A 19,560-nucleotide genomic window follows, 5' to 3' on the forward strand; every position below is an offset into this window, starting at 1 on the left:
TGAGGAACCAAGATTCAAAGTACAAAGCCTCACACCATGTCCAAATGGTTCTCACCCACTCTGGAGCGACCCACCTGCCAGCTCACGAGGAATGACAACAAAACCTGTTCACAGATTTGGAAAGAATCCTGGATTGAGATGCAGGCTTAAGCCTGCAGAGCAGAAACACAACACACCTATTAACTGAGTTCCTCCTAAAAGAAGAGCAACAGCAGTCTGAAAGTTTTTGCAGACTCTGAGCATCTCAGCATCCAAGCATGTAAGGGATGGCTGACAAACAAATTATCTCTCTGTTTCCATAGCAATCTATGAATGGGCTGTGCTACTGCCTGTGACAACCCGATGCCTGTGAAGACAAGACTCGCCCATAAAACGCTAGCGCTCTGCAGCAAGCCTGTTATTACTGCTATCATTCAATTGGACTTGATTTGCATAATTAAACTCTGTTATTGCCTGGCTCTGAATGCTATTGTCAGGTCCTGTTCTTACCAACCAGACTCCCAGCGTGACACAGGACAAGGGGGCACTTAAAGAAGAAATATACCCTCAGGTGACCCTGAGATATGACTAACCAATACTAAGATTATCCATTAAATTGAATTTAATAAGCCTCTGTTTCCTGTAGATAGGTCATTTATTTCTGCGCTTCTCCAGGGTAGTCACTGATGAGGTGAGTCACAGCTTGGACTTCACTCTGCTAACCACATGAAAGGCCCTGACGGAGCTGAATGAAGCAGGTCCCGACTGTGAAATAGAGAAAGGCAGGAGAAAAAGGAGAAGCTCACAGGCTTATGTAAAATATTGTTTGTGCAAGCTGTGAAGGCTCCAAATATCAATGAAGAAATGTTATCAAGTTAGCTATTTATCATTTAGTTATCATTTGTAATAATGCCTTCATAGCTCTGTGTTAAAGAATGAGAGTGAGAAAGAGTGGGTCATTCTTAAAAAAAAAAATACCAAGGAACAAGAGAATCAGAGTCACGGTGATTCTCAAGGATAGAATAAATGCAGCAATTGCTGTCTATTTGACAATCCCTGGAGCCACATGCTGGATTCGTACAAGCAGTCATCCTCAGTGAAATGAAGTTGTTCACACCAAGAACACACCAAGATGACCTGGCAGCATCAAGTTGATAACAACCATTGTAGCGAGTATGCAACAATTCAGCGTTTTTCACAAAAACATGCCATTTTGTGTTGGAAATCAGAATCTTACCTCGACTATGTGTGGAGTGGGATTGAATCCACACATGTTGCACACTTGAGAGCGGCACTGTGTGCAGGTGTTGTAGTTGGGTTGTTCTGCTGTGTTGCCTATGTTGAGATTTGTTTTACAAAGGGGACAAGAGGCTTTGGCCTCTTGTCCCCTTTGCTGTTGCTGCTGCTGAGAAGGGGGCCGAGGCCCTTGTTGTGCAGACTGAGGTCCTGAGGGTTTACCTGCCCCAACTCCTGGACCAGGAGGTCCTCCTGGTTTGGGGGCTGGTTTAGGGGGCTGCTGTTGGGGTTGAGTAGTCTCTGATATCAGAGTGCTTGCTTGGTTGAGAAGAGACGCACCAAAGCCAAACAACTTCCCGAAGGTTTGCTCTGGAGGTGGGGGCTGTCGTGAAGGGGAGCTTCCTGCACTGCGCGTCTGGTCCTGGCGTGGGTGCTGGGGTTGGTGGGCGGGTGAACTACGGGATAAATCAGGCTGGGATGGGGCCTTGGCCATCCCAGGGAGAGGGACTGCCCCTGGAGGCAGCCTTGCTTGCTGCTGACCTGCGCCAGCTGGACCAGTCTGTTTGGTAGGGCCAGGCACTGGATGGGCCTGCAATGGAGGCTGCGTCTGAGGAGGTGTATGTGTCTGAGGTGTGGGCTGAGCTGAAGCGTTAGGTTTAGGTTCTGGATTGGTTGCATGAGAAGGAGAGTGAATCTGTTGCTGACTCTTGGAACGTGGTGTGGTCATATCCATCCCCAGTGCTCTCTGCATTTGACAGTTTAGACATAACCACTCTTGGACCTGAAAAAGAAAGAAAAACAAGGCAATGGCAATAAGCTACAGTATCTTGTTTTCACAATGGGGTACACTGGATACAAAAATAGAAATTCATTGAATAATCAGTTTCCTGCAACTGCTGAAAGAAGGTTGCATTTTTATCTTGCTGGCTACTGAGTGATTTTACCATGGTGCCACAAACTGATAGCAAGGAAAAGTCTTGCAGGCAGCCTGAAAAGTCCCGGTGATAATCAAGCCTCTTTCTCCATTCCTCCTCTACTTCACTATGTCAACATGCTCTCCTAGTAGCAAGCCTGACACCCCTGAAAAAAGAATGAAAGAATAAGCAGCTACCTCACAGACCAACATTACCATTTACTCACTAGATTCTCTACTGCGAACTTTAAAGCCACATAAAAAGTGATTCACTCATCACACATCACTCCGTGGCTGACAGGTTGCTGCTAGTGGGCATTCTGGCTTTCAGTTGTTTTGGTAATTCTCTAATCTACTTACCACCCCCTCATGTGTCAATCAGCAGTATCATTCGCTCCTATTGGTAGTCACTTTAATTTCTCACCCCAAAGTTATGAAAAGTTAAAACTGGAACCAGCCTATTTTATTTTGCCTGTTGCTGCAACAATCAGTGCTCTGCCACTCGCTTTCAGCATGGAAGCTTCTTAACTCTGTTTCCCCCACAAAGGCAAACACATGAATGTGCTGTTTTTGACTGCAAAAGCAGACACAACTAAGTCTTCATGTAAGCAAGTGAAAAGCTGAAAATCCACTGCATTCATTTATGACCGTAATGTCAAGTCAACAATAGAAACAGCATCACTGGTAGCATCTTGTCTGATTTAGGCTTTCACTGGGAATCTTTCGAGTGCCTACGATATAACTTGTAGAAGTGGCCGATGTCGTTGGTATGATTTTTATGTGTGTGTGTGTGGCTCGTGTTTCATACATATTGCTGGCTGACAGAAACCAATAAAATGCTGGGACTTTTTCCCACCTGTGTCCCCACTCTTTATCGTGGTTGATTCAACTTTTTCCACTTTTTTGTAAAGTCCCTCACATCCATTCCGATAGTTTCAACACTCTCTCCAGGAATTTGCCAACTTATGTGTGTCCTTATATTGATGTTATTCCTTATACTGAGATGATGGTTGTTTTTCTCTCACTGATATATTTAAAAACTGCTGTGAAAAAGTAGTCGAAAGTGAGCAGGATGAATCCAGGTGTGCCAACCTGACGTGTATTTACATTTTTAGGGAGACGCACATCAAGCAACCGCCTGTGTTAAGGTGCATGGTTCAGAGGGGTTTGCACAGAGGCAGTAGGTTACATTGTAGATTTCCCACTGAAGTATAAAACACTAGCAGTGTGACAAACATTACCATTAGCTTTTTTATAAAATGACCACCAGAAACTATAAAAGCAAGGACTGGGTGTGAGTAACTGTGTTTTCATGTCATCCACAGTGATTTAGTGAACCATAAACGCCACTAGTCCAATTTCTCTTCCCTCTCTGAGGATATCCAAGTAAAATGAACTAAAAACTGAAGAATGCTTGTATGGGTGTGAATGTGAATGAGTGTGTTGATCTGTTTATGTGACAGACTGGGCGCAGTCCTTTATCCAGTGCGTGCTGGGGCAGCCTCCAGCCTGCTCTGAATGGGAAATATTGTGTGTGGAAAATGATTCAACCGCAAAATAATTGTGAATGGTGTAAAATATCTCATTGAGGAAGGATTTGAGTATCCCCATGCCTCCGCATAGGCATTTATTGCTACCCATCACTTACCCATAAACAAAATGTGTGTGAAATAAATCTGACAAATGAGATGAACTCTGAAAATCCTCAGTAAATCACTGCTGCCCCTGATTTTATAATCTTCCCTTCCTCTGTCTTTTCTGGGAGTCTCTTTCCTTTTTGCTTTCTCATGATTTCATATTTGCATTACATAACGTGGAGAGCTCCTCATTAAATTCATTCCTCCAATCTCCTTGTGTTTCTCCTGTTGATCTCTTTGCCTCTTGTTTTCATTTCTTGTTCACTTACTGCTTCATACACACACACACACACACAAAAAGGTGAAAGCCAGAAAGAGGCGCTAGTGATGCCACATGGCCATAGACTGTAATTGGCATCCTGGTGCTCTGACAGCTGCCACACTATTGTAACTGTCTTGGATTCGTGGTCATTGCATAATACCTTAATGAATTATAAATGAAGGCAGCAAAAGGTTGTAGGTTTGGGTTATCGCTTGGAGGTCTGGGCCTCAAAGAACAAGCTGGGAAGGCTGGACTGGGTTTTTTTTTCCTTAGAGCTTAGGGTCAAAATTGCCTTTCAGTCTGTGAATCTGGATTTCATAAAGATTTTAGTTCAACTTTCCCTGAGAATTATTTGCACTCTAAGAATTTCTAAAAAAAAGTCTAATGCTAAAAAAAAGGGCAGTCTGAAAATGCTTTTAACTAACAGTCTGTCAGCGGAGATGTTCCTGCTCCATTATTCCATAATTTACAATACACTCAGCACTACATGTGGCAGAGTACACATCACAGCTGAGCAGACTTCAGTGTGGATTCAAGCGGAGTTGTCACATTAACCCTCTAAAGCTTGAAACATGAAATAATTTCCAGAAAACATTTTTTTTTTGAGTATGGAGTGTTTATTGAACCTTCTGACAAGTAAAGAAAATAAATAAATATCCATCTGCACACATAAGTTTTCATTTTAATGGCATTTCTTTCCCAATTTATTGCTTTAACATGTGCTGTGCAATTTATTTACGTTTTCAGGTGAAAGAAAATCCCACTGAGGATGATGATGAAGTCTCAAAAACTTGTGTATCAAATATCATACAGTAGAAAGGGGTATACTGATAAAATATTTATAAACAATGACTCTACAAGTTTAGTTTTTAATAGAACTCTGCATAAGCTGATATCAGCATATGATAAATGCAGTAAATGCAAAGATTTCATACTATTTTATGCATCTCTTGTATTTATTAATGCATTTCTAAAGCCGTCTGGTATCTGACAACATGTATTAAATCAAGATTAAGCAAAATTGTATCATACTACTAGATAAACAGGAGGAAGAAAGACATAATTTAGTCACTTCACAGTTTAACTATGAGTCACTGGACCTTAACTGTAGTATTGCCCCTCATATTGTAAAGCAGTGACTCACTATTATGCTGGGATTTCTGGTTGAAGAAGAAGCTCTCTAACTTAAACCCACTCATAACATCGAGTTTTGCTGAAGCCTGATCGGACTGCACTCATTTCATTGCACTTCATTATTCAGTTATAGTTATTCACTATTTGAACTGCTGCAAAAAATGAGATATGGGTAGTGATATGACTCACATCTCTCAACGCTGCACTTTTTTCTGCCTCCAGTGGTCAGAATTCTAGTTTAGATGATGTAGAATTGAGTTTGTCATATTCAGCACACATTGATCTCACCATTAGGTATGATTACAGGTGCAATACAGCACCTACAGTAACTATCCTGATCTGGGCAGAAGTACAGTAGTGCTGAGCTAGACAGCATTTTCTGTAGCTGTAGCACTTGCTAACAGGCAGCTGCTTCCTCTGGGTGGAGAAAAAAAACAACCAATCGGGGAGATCATGTGTGTTAGACACTTCCTCCGGCTGAGCTGGCTGGTTGCCTGCAGGCTCTATGCAGTGAGTGCATACGGCATAAATGCCATAAAATCCTATCCTGATCCAACTCTTCTACAGTCTAGTTTTTTATCTGCCTTTCTGGATCAAATTCTGATTATGCAAAGAGAAGCTTTCAGGCTGTGTTAAAAGTGAAGGAAATTAAAAATCTATTCATCAGTTCACAGATGAAACACTCATCAGAAAACTACCACACATATTATGACAAGCACGACTCTGAGATTGCTAACATGATTTTACAGCACTGCTTTAGTCATCGGGAAGAACTTTAACTCTTCTTCGAATCCCTGCTGCTGCTTTCTGACCACACCTATCTGTTCTTGTAAGAGGCATGGGCTTGAAATTTTCAACCAGATGGGGCAGTAATAGACTACATTTCCCTCTGCTTAACAGTCATTTTTTAATAACAAGATAATGCAGTTTTTAATTATATATTATCTTATTCTTATTGCAACAAAATCTTTAATGAATCTATTGCAATAGCTCAAAATTTGACTGTTGACTGCTTTTAAATGTTTAGCAACCTCTTCACCTGCTTCACAGTATTTCTTTATCTCTTAAGTCAGTCATTCGATCAGTCAGTCATTCAGTAAGTCCGTGTAGACAGAGTAAGTCACAAGCTCAGCAGCACCTTAGCCTACTGCCTGGCTCACTGCCAGTTCCTGGTATAAGGAGCGATCAGGCCGTGGTTTTCACTGTCAATCAGGGAAACTGAGAAGCCGGGTGCAGAGGTGACTCCTGGGGACAGTGAAAAAAGCCAACACAGCGCCATCTAACACTGCACACTTTATCTAATCAGAGACTCGTGTAGAAACTCCTATTTCTATGACAATTATTGTCATTGACATTTTTTTTTCAGACACACTGTTAGGATAATCATATAAAGCTCACCAAGGGGGAAAAACACTCTGGAAAAAACAAAGAAAGCAGCTGCGCGAAGGGCAAGCAGCTATTTATCAATTTCTTCATGTCTCTGCTTGCCTCACCTCTCCATCTCATTCCTTTCTGCGTCCCCGTTGTTATGAGGCAATCATGTGGATCTTTATGAAATCTGATCTGTATCAGCAAAAAAAACACACACACACACACACACACACACACACACACACACACACACACACACACACACACACACACACACACACACACACACACACAAGCACACTGCACACTGTGTCTCCTCCCCTGCCTCTCTATCAGTTCTCTTTTGCAGTCCTCCATCTTTTTCTCCTGCACTCATCTTCATTTCTCCTTGTTATCTGCATCTCTCACATCCCATCACTCCATCTAATTTTCTTCTTCCAGCTCCATCATCATCTGTGTGTTTATGACGACTCTCTTCAGAGCCAGAAATTCATACACAGCTAGTTTCAAATGAGGGTAAATTTCAGAAAGCTAACTGCCACACTGCCAGGTAAATGTTTGTACCAAAATAGTCGCGTAACAAAGAACTATGCTGAGAGTGTCTACCTGTCATTTACGAGTGCGTGCTTCTGTCTTCTGCTGTCTTGGAGTCTGACACATATACAGACGTTAGAAGATGTAACACTGCATACATCACACAGGTGCACAAAGTTTCCCTGTTTTTCTTCTTCGTGCGTTCGTTGACAGGTGTGAGACATCATGCCGTCCATCATTCCCCGGGAAAGCTGGATAACGAACGCGCTGAGACACATCCAAACTTCAGCTGACAAAGATGCAGATGAAGAAAGCAGCTTTGTCTTAGAGATCACAATGCAGTATCACCATGCGGTATGTACAGCAGCTGAGCACTGCAGTTTGGGGATCGGGACACTTGGAATGCAGTGGTTTATCAATTCCTTGCAAATTGGGCCAAAGACATTGAAATTCCTCCCTATGCCTCGCTCCCCCTTTCTCTCTTTCTCTCTGTCAATTTGTCTCCCAGCCTCTGCTAAACTCAAACACAAGCAGCTCTACAAACAACTACACGAGAACAGTCTCAATAAAACACATCTGTTTTACTCCTGAATGTTACCAAGCAGGGAAACAAAGCTAATGAAAATCCTGAGTCATTGTTGGGGAATCGCTGTTAAATTTCTTTTCATGCATACTATTCAACTTCTCTCACCAGGTATACTGGTGCAGTGTTGGGAATGGCAGGGAGTCATGGTATTAATAAGTATGCGGGAAAGTAGTGCAGAGTGCATAACATTAAATCGTGATCTACAGTAGAGGAAATCGGCATGATATGATGAACGCTTGTGCACTGCAATGCAATACCGTTCCCTTGCAAAGGATTTGTTGCTACCTTTATGAAACTTTTAATAGTCAGTTCCTTTGAGATTTTGCCACAGAGAGCTCTAGACTCCACTCTGCAATACCGTTTGAGTCTACAGTACATCATGTGTCATTATTGTCACTTGAGAGTATTACTGAAAAGCCAAGAGCATTTCGATTTCAAATGTTTCTGTCTGGATGTTTCACACACAGCCAGAAAATTAGCAAGATTTGCTGCGAGGGAAAAGTTTCTGTGGTCTGATAGGCCATGCAACAAATGTGCAATAACAGTGCAAAGTACAATCCTGTTTGATGACAGATTAAATAATCAGTAGAAGGCCTAAAAGAAGTCATTGTTTGCAACACGGAGTCAAAGAATTATACCAAACTGCTGAAAGTGATCTTTCTGCGTGTCCAGTTCTAACAAGGGCACTATTAGGAAAACTGACTAAAGATTCCTGTGCAATTTTTCCATACAGAAAAGACTACTGTAAGATGGACTTTAACTGCAGTAGGTTATGGTGTAATAATTAAAACAGTGTCCCAGATTTAGTGTCTGGCAGTTCTTGTTGCAAAATATTTTGGTATATGCAAAATGCAGCATGAAGTGTCTCGGCTGGATTCCTGACCTAGTTCCCACTGTTTGTCCACTTTAAACCAGTCTATGATTACATCCAAAAGCACAGTGTGGAAAAACAGCCACCCAAACCCTGACATAAGTTTCACAGAATAATTATTTCGTTATTTGAACATACGTGTTCACTAAGGAGCTTTTTGTCTCACTTTCTTATGAAATGATTTACAGTAAATAGGATAAGAGGTTTGCAAAGGAAGGACAATTACTTGAAACACTGTATGTTATACTGTTTATTTTTGTTAAAATTATCTATTTAAAATCATCAGCGCAACATCGAGATGTCCAAATATAACTGTTTGGAAAGACTTACATTATCAAACCTTCTGATCGGTGTTCTCTATATAATGGTGTATGTTTGTCGTGTATGTGCAGTTAGGATCACACGTTTTTGGACAATGACACATTGTTTTGTAATTTAGCCTGTGCACACTGCCACAGTGGATTTAAAATCAGACAATACAAATGTGACTGAAGTGCAGACTTAAAGTTTTAATTCAAGGGGTTTAACATTTTCAGACGCTCAAAAGTAACTGGACAAACAAACATAGCAACCAAATGCTGTTTCGTCCCTTGAGACACTCTGCTAGGCCTTAATTGAATTGAGATCAGGTGACTGACTTGAATATCCCATTTCTTTTTCTTAAGAAACGCTTGGGTTTCTTTTGCGGTATGCTTTGGGTCACTATCCATTTGCACTGTAAAGCGCCGTCCAATCAGTTTTGCAGCATTTCGTTTAATCTGAGCAGAGAGTATAGCTCTGTACACTTCAGAGTTCTTCTATCAGCAGTTATATCATCAATAAATACTAGTGCCCTGGTTCCACTGGCAGCCATCCCCACATCATAACATTGCATCATTTTCTTTTCCCATCATTCTGGTACAAGTTAACCTGTGCAAATCATTTTTTCCCCAAACAAAGCAGACACTTTTATATGTTTAAAGTCTAATTTGGCCTTCTTGTTATCAAATAGCTGGTTGTAACCACTGATTTGGCCATTTGTTGTAAAACCCTCTGTATTTGCACTCATGAGGGTGCCTCTTGACTGTAAACTTTGGCAATAATACCCCAACTTCTTCAAGAGTGTTCTTGACTTGTTGTTTTTCTTAACCAGAGGAAGAATTCTGCAATCATCCACTTTAGTTTAGTGGCTGTCAATATATAGAGTGGCCTTTCAGGTGTTTTGGTGTTGCCAAGTTGCCCAGTGCATTCAGTCTTTGTAAGAATGTATTGTACACTCCAAGAAGGTCCTGGGTTTGAATCCACTATCTCGCAGGGGACCTTCTGTGTGTCTGCATGTTCTCCCCATCATGTTTGTGTGGGTTCTCGCCACATACTTCCCATGATGCACTGAGGGTTACTGTTTCACTCACGTTTTTTACTCACTATGTGTTTATAGTTTACTCTGCATTTAATCATTAGTTATTATTAATCTCTGGCTCTCTTCCATAGTGTGTCTTAATCTCGTCTTCATCTCCTCACATCAAATAATTGAGGAGATGGCCGCCCCTCCCTGAGCCTAGTCCTGCTGGAGGTTTCTTCCTGGTAAAATTGAGTTTTTCCTTTCCAGTGTCGCCAAAGTGCTTGCTCAAAGGGTGCCTTTATTTTACAAGATTAAGTGTCTTGAAGCAATTGTTGTTGTGATTTGGTGCTATATAACTAAAATTTTATTAAATTAAAAATAGCCTATAGGTCCAAATATGAGTGTGAACGGTTGTCTGTCTCTGTGTGTTAGCCCTGTGACACGCCTGGTAACCTGTCCAGGGTATGTCCTTTGGTAGCCTATGGTAGGTAGGGTAGGCTCCAGCTCCCACCCACAACCCCAAAATGGATAAGCAGATGGACACTCCCGAACTACCAAATCTCTCTCACAGGTTTATTTCAGATTGTCAGCCTCCTTCACTTGCATCAACATCTCTGTTTAGAGAGCTCCAGTGAACATCTAAAAAGTGCAAGTTCAAAACTTGAAAACAACCACACATCGAACAGTCAATACAATACTTTTGTTAAAAACCTAGAATTAAGGCTATAGAATTATATTCAAATATTGAATATTTGATTTAAGAAACACTGCGGTTGTATGCAGAGGAAAAACTACAAAATTTGTGTCATTGTCCAAAAACCTAAATAGTCGACTGTGCATATCATACTGGCTAAATGGTTATTTGAATATTGTGTAAGTGTATGTATTGTATCATGTAGTTTAGGGTGTGACCAAAAGACATGCACTCAATGTTTTTGTTGAAAAACCTGGAAAAACATTTGTTGACTAGTAGGTAGACTCAGAAATAAATTCATTTCAGAACATGTTTTGGTTTTTGGGGGGGTTTTTTTGCTCTGATGTTATTTAGCATCGTCAAACGGAAGAAAATGAATCTCTCATCAAAAGAGAGCAAGACACACAAAGATCAACAGCTTCATGGAAAGAATAATTTAGAAGGATCGAGAGAAAAAAGATCACATTCACTAAAATTAAGTGAATCTTGAAGAGATTCCCCTAAATGGTATTTTCATACATGATTTATCTCCTACTCTAAATCTAACCAAATGACATCTTGATTTCCTACATTAAATTCTTCACAGCTCACCCATGTCAGACAGAAGCAATGCTGTCTTTCACTAAAATGAAACTTTAATAGTGATTCATGAAACATTCTCATTGTGTTACACTTTGCCAGATCTGAATGTCACTGAATCTCTTGTGCCACATCATCCAGAGTTAGAGGGGGATTAGAAAAGTCTAACGCTAAATATCTGAATTAATTTGAGGGGATTAGGAACCGTCCTCTGCCTCCTCTGGGGTATAATGGACTTATCCTTCACTGATATGACCATATCACTGTATTTACATTTATATAACTAATACATTACCCACTCAAAATGTGGCCGTTTCGAAAGGCCAACTGCAGCTTGCAGCTTGAGTGAGTGATGAATTCTTTTGTTGACCGAGGAATGAGGCTTGTCAGCAAACACACTGCTGATTCAGGTAGCGTCTAATTATTTATATTGATATTTGACAAAATCTAGATTGTATTTAATGTGTAGGCTAACTTTGCTTTGCAGTTTTCTCTATATTTGCATGTAAATGTGTGTGTATGTGTACTGTGATTATAAACAAAGGCCCTAAATAAGCCAGTGGAACAGAGTTAGCACAGACACACATATAACATTACTGTTTTATCAAAAGGACACAAATAAGCACAGAATTAAACAAAAAACACCCCAAGTGAGCTTGTGAAGCAGAACTGCCAAATTAGGCAGGCGCTGCAGAATAATCAGCTAAAAATATACTTTGAGAACCATGAATGCCCACTAATAATGTCCCTGAAAACATACAGCAACATACAGAGAAAACTATTTTTTCTGCAATGCACCAACATATCAGCCAATCCGATTGCCTGTGTCAGCCTTGCTGACTGTTTATTGGGCAAATAGAATAACATCTGCTAATGGCAAATGTCATCTCACTAAACACTAAGTGCTAATGTGATGAAAATCTGAAAGACCTTAAAACTTTCAAACAGATCGCTTGTGTTTGTGTCATTCCACAAACAAACATGCACTATATCGACTCAAGTACTACGTCTTACACCCATGCCCAGAAGCTGCCGGTGCAGTTTTTGTGCTGATGTTAATGCCAGAGGAAGTTATTGAGTCAGCAGAGTGTTGGTGACTTTTACGCACTATGAGCCTCAACACTCAGCAACCCCGTTCTCTAAACACTTGGGCTGAGTTGCTGTGGTTCCTGAACGCTTCCACTATGCAATAACACCACTCACAGTTGGTTATGAAATATCTAGGAGGTAAAAAAAAAATCATCATGAAGTGATTTGTTTCAACGGTGGCATCATATTACAGTATCATGCTCAAATACATCGAGCTCTCTAGAATGACCCATTGTTTCCCAAATGTTTGTAAAGAAAGACTTCATGGCCCGTTGTTTGCTTTTACACACCCATGGCAATGGCACAGTAAACAGCTGAATTCAAAGATTAAGGGGTGTGACCCAATATTTTTGTCCAAATAGTGCAAGGCCTCAGCTATGGGAAAAATTAAGAATTTTACTCTGCATCTCCACAATTTCTAGCAACAAAAAATGAAAACTATAATAATATTCAACAGTACACATCCTTTCTTCTCCAGCAGTTCTTTCAGTTTGATTCCTTGTTGTTTTCTATGAGATCTTATTAGTCCTCTTTTGTGAAGTGCTTTATATTCTGTGTTTCTGTTACTCACTTCCTGTTTTACTTTGGTAGTCATTTGTCTCTTGTGCCTTGTATTTACTTCCTTGTGTTGTTTTAATCAGTTTCAGCTGTGTCTCGTCACCCTCCTGTGTCCACTTTCCTCGATTACCTGGCCTCAGTTCTTTGTAGCATCATACTGTGTACCTGCCGTGAGTGCGAGAGAGACAGTACACCTGTGTGTTTGTGTTACTCCGACTAAATATATAATCCTCTTGTTTTTGTTACGTGTGTGGGTGTGTGAGGCACCTGTGTTATTCTTTTGGATTTTGGACCATATTTGCCTGTTTCTGGATTCATCATCAGTTTGTTCAGGAGTCTGCATTCAAGCTGCTCTACACCATATGACAAATTCACCTTCCGAACAGGAAGCAGACTGGTTGAACTCTATTTAAGAAATATAAACAGTCACACATATGCAGATAGACTCCTTCTTTTATTCCTTTTAGCTCAGCAAAAAACTCAAGTAGCCCTCAGTTTGAAGAACACAGCGCACTTTCTAAAAGTTTAGAAGTAATCACAAGTTTAAGGTCAAACTGGGATCAATACCATACCTGAAACACTCACAACCCACAAAGCTGCCTTCGAGCACGCTTGAAAATTACAGAATGTTTACTTATGACACTATGGACAGCTTGCTCTCCCCGGTTGGTGTCGCTTGAGAAAATTGATTTTCAGCCTTGGGATTAGAACTTTAGAGCATTAAAGTCGATTTAAACAGTCCCATGTCTGACTGAGAAATGTAGTGTTTAACTGTAAGCTTGTGTACAAAAGACGTCCAGCTGTGCACCCAGTATATGTTTTCCTGATCAGTTTGTGGTCTCAGTTTCTAGTTTCAAGGGTAATTGAATTTATGCCTTTTAGAGGGATGTTTTTGTTTTTTTCGTTTGTCAGACATATGACTATCCAAAGAGTATGTAGTGAGCCTCAGTTTTTTAGTCAGCCCTGTGCCTCACTCATTGTGTCCAGTTTCAAAACCAAGATGGCAAAAATTCTCCGTTTGAAGCTAGAAAGTGGGCCTTCACTAACTAACAATGACAATAGCGCGGTAATCTAATCTGTGGTTTTCAGTACACAGTGTCTACGAGGCCAGTCTGCTGTTTGGTGCCTAACAGATGTACAGTGGGTTTCTCGCTTTCTTTTTATACTGAACGTCTGCCTGTTTCATCTGATTACTGAAGCTTTTTGTCTGATCTTGATTGGAAACATTTTATTGTAGAGTCCAAATCGATATTACTGCTTTTGGTTTGGTTGCTAAATCTATCTACTGCAACTGTAAACTGTGGCCACCTACCTGCTATATTTTAAACTCGAATGAGGAGATAGAGTGCTTCTGTGTGGGAGCATTTGTTAAAACTGCTCTTTCAGCTTGTGGGATTGTTGATAAAAAAAGAAAGAAAGAGAAGAACCTCCAAGGCATTTCTGAAACAAAGACTTTAAAGAGTCATTGTTTCATGACTTGTTTGAAGAATGTTTCAGCTCCATGTCAGGGGTGTGTCTTCATCACCAAACTGTATGAAGAAAAAATTTCGTTTTCAAAAGCATCTTAGCATTGTTTTCTGATTTGTTTCTCCATTTTGTTGTTGTTGGGGTATTTTTTCTCCCTACGCTGAATTTATGCAGAGATAGATAGTGTCAGTACGAACACTCTGGCTATTACGGTTAATTTATGATGATGCTTTTTTTTCTCCTCCCGTTCTGTCTCCTCCTGCTACGGCACAGCTTTTTCAACCAGCTCTGTCTCTCTCTCTCTCTTCCTCTCCCTCCTTCTTTCAGCTGTGGCTTCTCAGGACCGGGCCACCGTTGCAGACAGAAGGAGGGTAGGGTCTATAAATAGAAATTGGACCAATTATGAAGCAGATGTTCCCCTGTATGGTGGTGGGAGAACACTGTCAGGGGAGAATGTCTGTGGTATTCTCAGTATCGCTCTCACTGCTCTTGTTCTTTGTTGTTCTAAGGCTGCCTTTAGACCGTCTCATTTCTTGCCTTTCTGGCTTTCTCGTTTTCTCATTTCGGTGCTACCTACGTCACGTCACATGTAAGTCTTAGTTCACGTGCACGATAGCTGGCATGACTGAATTCGTAGCTATCATGTCTAAATAAAACTTGTCTTCTCAGCTTGACTGACAGCCACGTAACAGATGCGGTCTGTGAGATCAATTTGTCGCTCGCTGTTTACATCCAAATTGCATTACCATCAAGAGGTAGTTTAACACAGCTCTGACGTGCATTGCAACAATTATCTTCACCCCTCAAAGAGTGAAGAGAGATTCTCTTTACAAGATAATGTGGCTTCTTAAAAGAAAATCCAGGCTAGCCCCGCTATTTGAGTCTGTGCTCAAAAATCCAAACATGAAATCATCCACAGCTATCAGGACTTTAATCGGCACTGCCATCTTTCTGTGATTTAATGGGAAATCCTCTTCAATGACAGATTTTTGCTCATATTATCCTGATAATCTGGGGGACTTCAGTGGGTCTCTGTAAACTATTTGCAGACACACATCTCTTGCACAAGAAGTGGTCCTAATAGTGTGTTGTCATCACAGGTCTAATCCTGAAACTACAACGAATGAGAAAATTCTTCAGGTAATTTTTCACACAAAACACCAAATGTTCAAATGAAAACAAGATTATAATCTCAGAAAATCCCAAAACCTTGTTATTATACAGGACAGGATATATGTTTATATACAAATATTTTACTATTAAGAATCAAGAGAATCCCTGTGTGGATTTTGACACAGCCTTGCTATGGCTATCCTTTCTCTGGGCCAGTTCCCATCACTGTAATCGTAATTCCTGTCATCGTCATCTTCTGCATTATCATCACCTTGGTTGTCATCAGTTTCCCTGATGAGTGATAAGGCTGTTTTAGATATGCTGTAGTGAGGCTGAAGCCAAATCCATCCTAAGTAGGTTAAGGGGGTAAATCTTCAGGTCTCCAGAGGCTGGACATTTTCCCTCCCTGTTTCTCTCTCTCTCTGTCAGGATCTGACAAGCACACCAAGCCTGAGCTGAAAAGCACCCACCTCCGCTGTTCTCTTTACTGCCATGCTCTCCTTCACTCCCTGCCATGATCTATTCTTTACTGTCTGTTTCCACTTTGGTCCATGCTTTTTTCTTTCTCATCTTTCCATTTCCCACTGCTTTCTTCTTCCAACGTTTGCAGTCTCCTCTCTTATGCACCCGATGCATACATGTCATCAAGCTTACACACACCCATTGGGCAGTACATTTACATGCACGCATTTATCGTTCAAAAAACCTAAACATTATATTCTGCATCCTAATATTTACTCAGCCTACGGTCACTCTGATAGCCTGTAGGCCAGCGTAACTGACATTGCTTCTTGGCTTCAATTTGCAACATGACTCAGTGAAGTTGATTTGAAACTTTGTGACAGATGACACAGCCACACTTGACTCACAGTTACAGTGAAGCATGGCCTAATTCAAATTAGGCAAGTGATTTATTTTCAGATGAAGGCAATAGGCTTTCTTAGCTACCTGTTAACAGCGATGAGTGTTTAGACGCATATGAACGATTGCGAATGATGGGGTAATGTGTTGTGCTCCTTTTTTGGGATGATATAAGAATCTGTTCAGATTTTTCAGAAGAGGCTCTGGGCATGATTAGGATGTGCTTGTCAGAAAGGATGGATGTATAATATACAGGCACAATATACTTCACATAAGTGTTATGTAAAGATAGATTAGCTGAATAAACAACAGAGTTTGCTCTAGAGGTAAGAGCCTCTGATTTATTATGGCTAGTAGGGGGTGAGTAATATATTACTATGCACCTTGGAAAAGTGCATGCAACCAGGTCTTTGCAGATGAAAGATTATAAGCCAACCAAACTATTAAATACTCCACCTATCAAGAGAAATCATGGCTGGAGCAGAAGTTCACAGCTCTCAAACAACATGCATCTAATTCACATCTTGACTCCCATTCATTTGGTGCAATTCAACCCATGAGTCAGTCAGAGCCAACTTGATAACAATTGTCATCAACAGCATTACTCATAAATGTCAATGAGAAATAACATTCAAAAGACAAATTAAACCAAATTGTAGCACCTGAATCACCCACTTCAAAAAAAAATGCATACACCACTATGACGTTACAAAGGGTGTAGAGGAAAAGACTGGCAGTGCAGCAGCCAGAGACCATGGCGACAGCTGGTGAAATAGCTGTTGGAAAGTGAGCAGGTACTGAGTTCAATTACTGATAACCCGTAGGAGCAAAGGACACCAATGACTGACCTCCACTACAGCAACAAGTGAGTCAGTTTGTACACTCACCAGCCACTTTGTTAGGTACACCTGTTCATCATAAAGAGTCAATCACATGGCAGCAACCAATCATGTTTAGGCATGTAGTCAAGACGACCTGCTGAAGTTGAAACTGTTGTTGTCTGATGGATGGGCTGGTCTGGTATGTGAGTGTTTTGGAAACTGGTGATCTCCTGTCAAACAACCATCTCTAGGGTTTACAGAAAATGGTCCAAAAAAGCAAAGGTGGCTGGTTGATGCCATAGGTCAGAGGAGGATGGAAGGAAGGAAACACTAATTCAAACAACAACTCATTACAACCAAGTGCAGTAGATCATCTCTGAACCCACAACATGTTGAACCTTGAACACTTCATGCCACAAAGCTCAACTCATCTCAAACTGCTTTCATGAATATGAAAATGATTTCACTGTACTCAAATCTGCAGCACCTGTGTGATGCTATCATGTGGAACAAAATCTCTGAGGGATGTTTCCATCATCTTGTTGAATCTATGCTATAAAGTGTTAAGACAGGCCTGAAGGCAAAAGAGGATCCAACGTGGTACTAGCAAGGTGTACCTCCTAACGTCCCAGGTAAGTTTATACTGACAGGACTTTAGACGTGCAGTACACATATTTGACTGATGATGAAAATAATACAATCATGTGACAACAAACAAAACCTGATGGTGTTTAGACTTGGTCCTATTTTAAAGCAGATCAAAATTACAAGGAAAATCTTGTGCTCAGTTTGTCAACATTAGAGAGTAACCCTCTTCCTTTTATTCTCTTTAGCTCTGAGGCAGTCTGCAATGCTGTATGCATGAATTCATTCCAAATATGTTTGTGCAGTCGATTACACGGTTGCATTTTTTAACCTTTTTAGCAGTATTTGAGATGTTTTTGTTTCCGTGCGAATGCACCATGGCAGATGCTCACTACGTTTGTAACTCCCTCACTGACAGTAACCGGGAATCAGATGAATTCACCTTTACTATGTGGCACTGGTCTGCTGTAGTGAAAGATAAAAGAGAACAATCCTTGAAAATAAAAACATCTTGGTGAAGCAGATCCACCTACCTCTGTTAGGTCAGGGTTTGGGTTGAAGCCACACTGGTTGCACACCATGGAGCGGCACTGCGTGCAGGTGTTGATGTTCGGCTTGTCATCCCCAGTGCCCATCAAGTCGGTGGTTTTGCAGACGGGGCACAGTTTGCTGCTGGGCATGGGTGCTATTTGAGGCACAGAGTAAGGGGAGGTGGGGACACTGCCTCGGTCTGGGGACGCAGAAGGGGACCTCCCAGTTCTGCTACTACCGACGTCCACCTGCAGACTCTTCCTGGCCACATGGCCCTGGCCTTGCTCTCCATGAGGCGCAGCATGCTGTGGGGTGTCATGGGAAGCCAACCTGTCACCTGTCCCATGACCGATCTGGCCGCCTGCTTTAGGTCCTGAGTCTGATGGAGGTGGCCTGACAGAGAGGTAAAGAGAACACAAAACAAGGTGTACATTAGATCTGTGTCCTAAGCTAGGAGTATAACCAGTTTAACAAAGAGACTATTGTTTACTGAGAGCCAACTGAGCATGGAAATATTTCTATTCGTCTAGGGATAGGAAAGGCTTTAGCTCTGAAAAAACTCAAGAAGCTTCTCAGCTATTCTCTCAATTACCCTTTGCAAGGTCAAGACTGAGTTTTACACACTTTATGTACATTTTACACTTTTAAAGTCATACGTTTTAAAAATCCTTTTCAGGTTCGCTTGCTGGAAATGGCTTTATGATCACTATATCAGACTGCACTGAAGCACACATATCCACTGTGTCTGTGACAAATAAAGTCTTTGAGTCCAGTTGACACGCTTATTCTTATAAGCACACATTTGCAAACACCCAGTCCATGCTATTTTTTACTCATGAATGCAAGGCTATCTATTGCATAAACGAGAACACCGAAATAAAAACTCATTACACTCTCTGCTGGAAGTAACTACACGGGGTTACGAGCTTTTTGGTTTTTTTCTTTTGTTAACATGCAGAAACTTTAAGAAAATAACCACAGCAGCCTTTTGGAGTGATTGAAAGTACTGAAAGAAGAATAGTGAACATCATTAAGAGAAACGTGGTGTTTCCGGGTTTAGACTTAGGAAAACAAAGGAACCTAACTTTGTTTTTCTGACCTTTTCTTTTATAATAAATTAGTATATATTTTAAATGCATTGCATTTGACTTTTTCTTAAGTGGGCTTTTATAGCTGTAACAGCTACTGAATATAAATAAGCAGCAGTGCTTCTTCATAAAGGATGCATTTTGGAGTCCTTCAGCTCTGAGATGCATTAGGCGCACATATCATTAAAAGATTGTATTGTGGTTCATGATGTGATAGCAGACCACTCAAAACAGAGGCCAGGAGTAAATCAAATGCTGCCTATTTTATAGTGCCTCTTTCTGTAAAGTGCTTGTCTTTAAAGCTGGTCTGTTCTCGCCTCAGCATTCTGT

At 40.9% G+C, this 19,560-nt stretch overlaps 1 protein-coding gene across 4 annotated transcripts in view; it reads right to left on the minus strand.

Annotated features, from left to right (window-relative positions):
• The window catches only part of bsnb (bassoon (presynaptic cytomatrix protein) b), a 78,141-nt gene that overhangs the window by 50,458 nt on the left and 8,123 nt on the right, over window positions 1–19,560 (minus strand). For all 4 annotated transcript variants that reach the window (XM_086292529.1, XM_086292528.1, XM_086292527.1 and 1 more), the window contains exons 2-3: window positions 18,145–18,535; window positions 1,217–1,996 (exon numbers count right to left, since the gene is read on the minus strand). In XM_086292529.1, coding sequence (XP_086148655.1) covers window positions 1,217–1,996; window positions 18,145–18,535 — 1,171 coding nt within the window. The remainder of the gene's footprint in view (window positions 1–1,216; window positions 1,997–18,144; window positions 18,536–19,560) is intronic.

Source organism: Aulonocara sp. 'chitande type north' Nkhata Bay, linkage group LG5, assembly GCF_057382095.1.
Source record: "Aulonocara sp. 'chitande type north' Nkhata Bay isolate Kocher_YH1m ecotype deep benthic linkage group LG5, A_spYH_male_GT1.1, whole genome shotgun sequence".
NCBI lineage: Eukaryota > Metazoa > Chordata > Actinopteri > Cichliformes > Cichlidae > Aulonocara > Aulonocara sp. 'chitande type north' Nkhata Bay.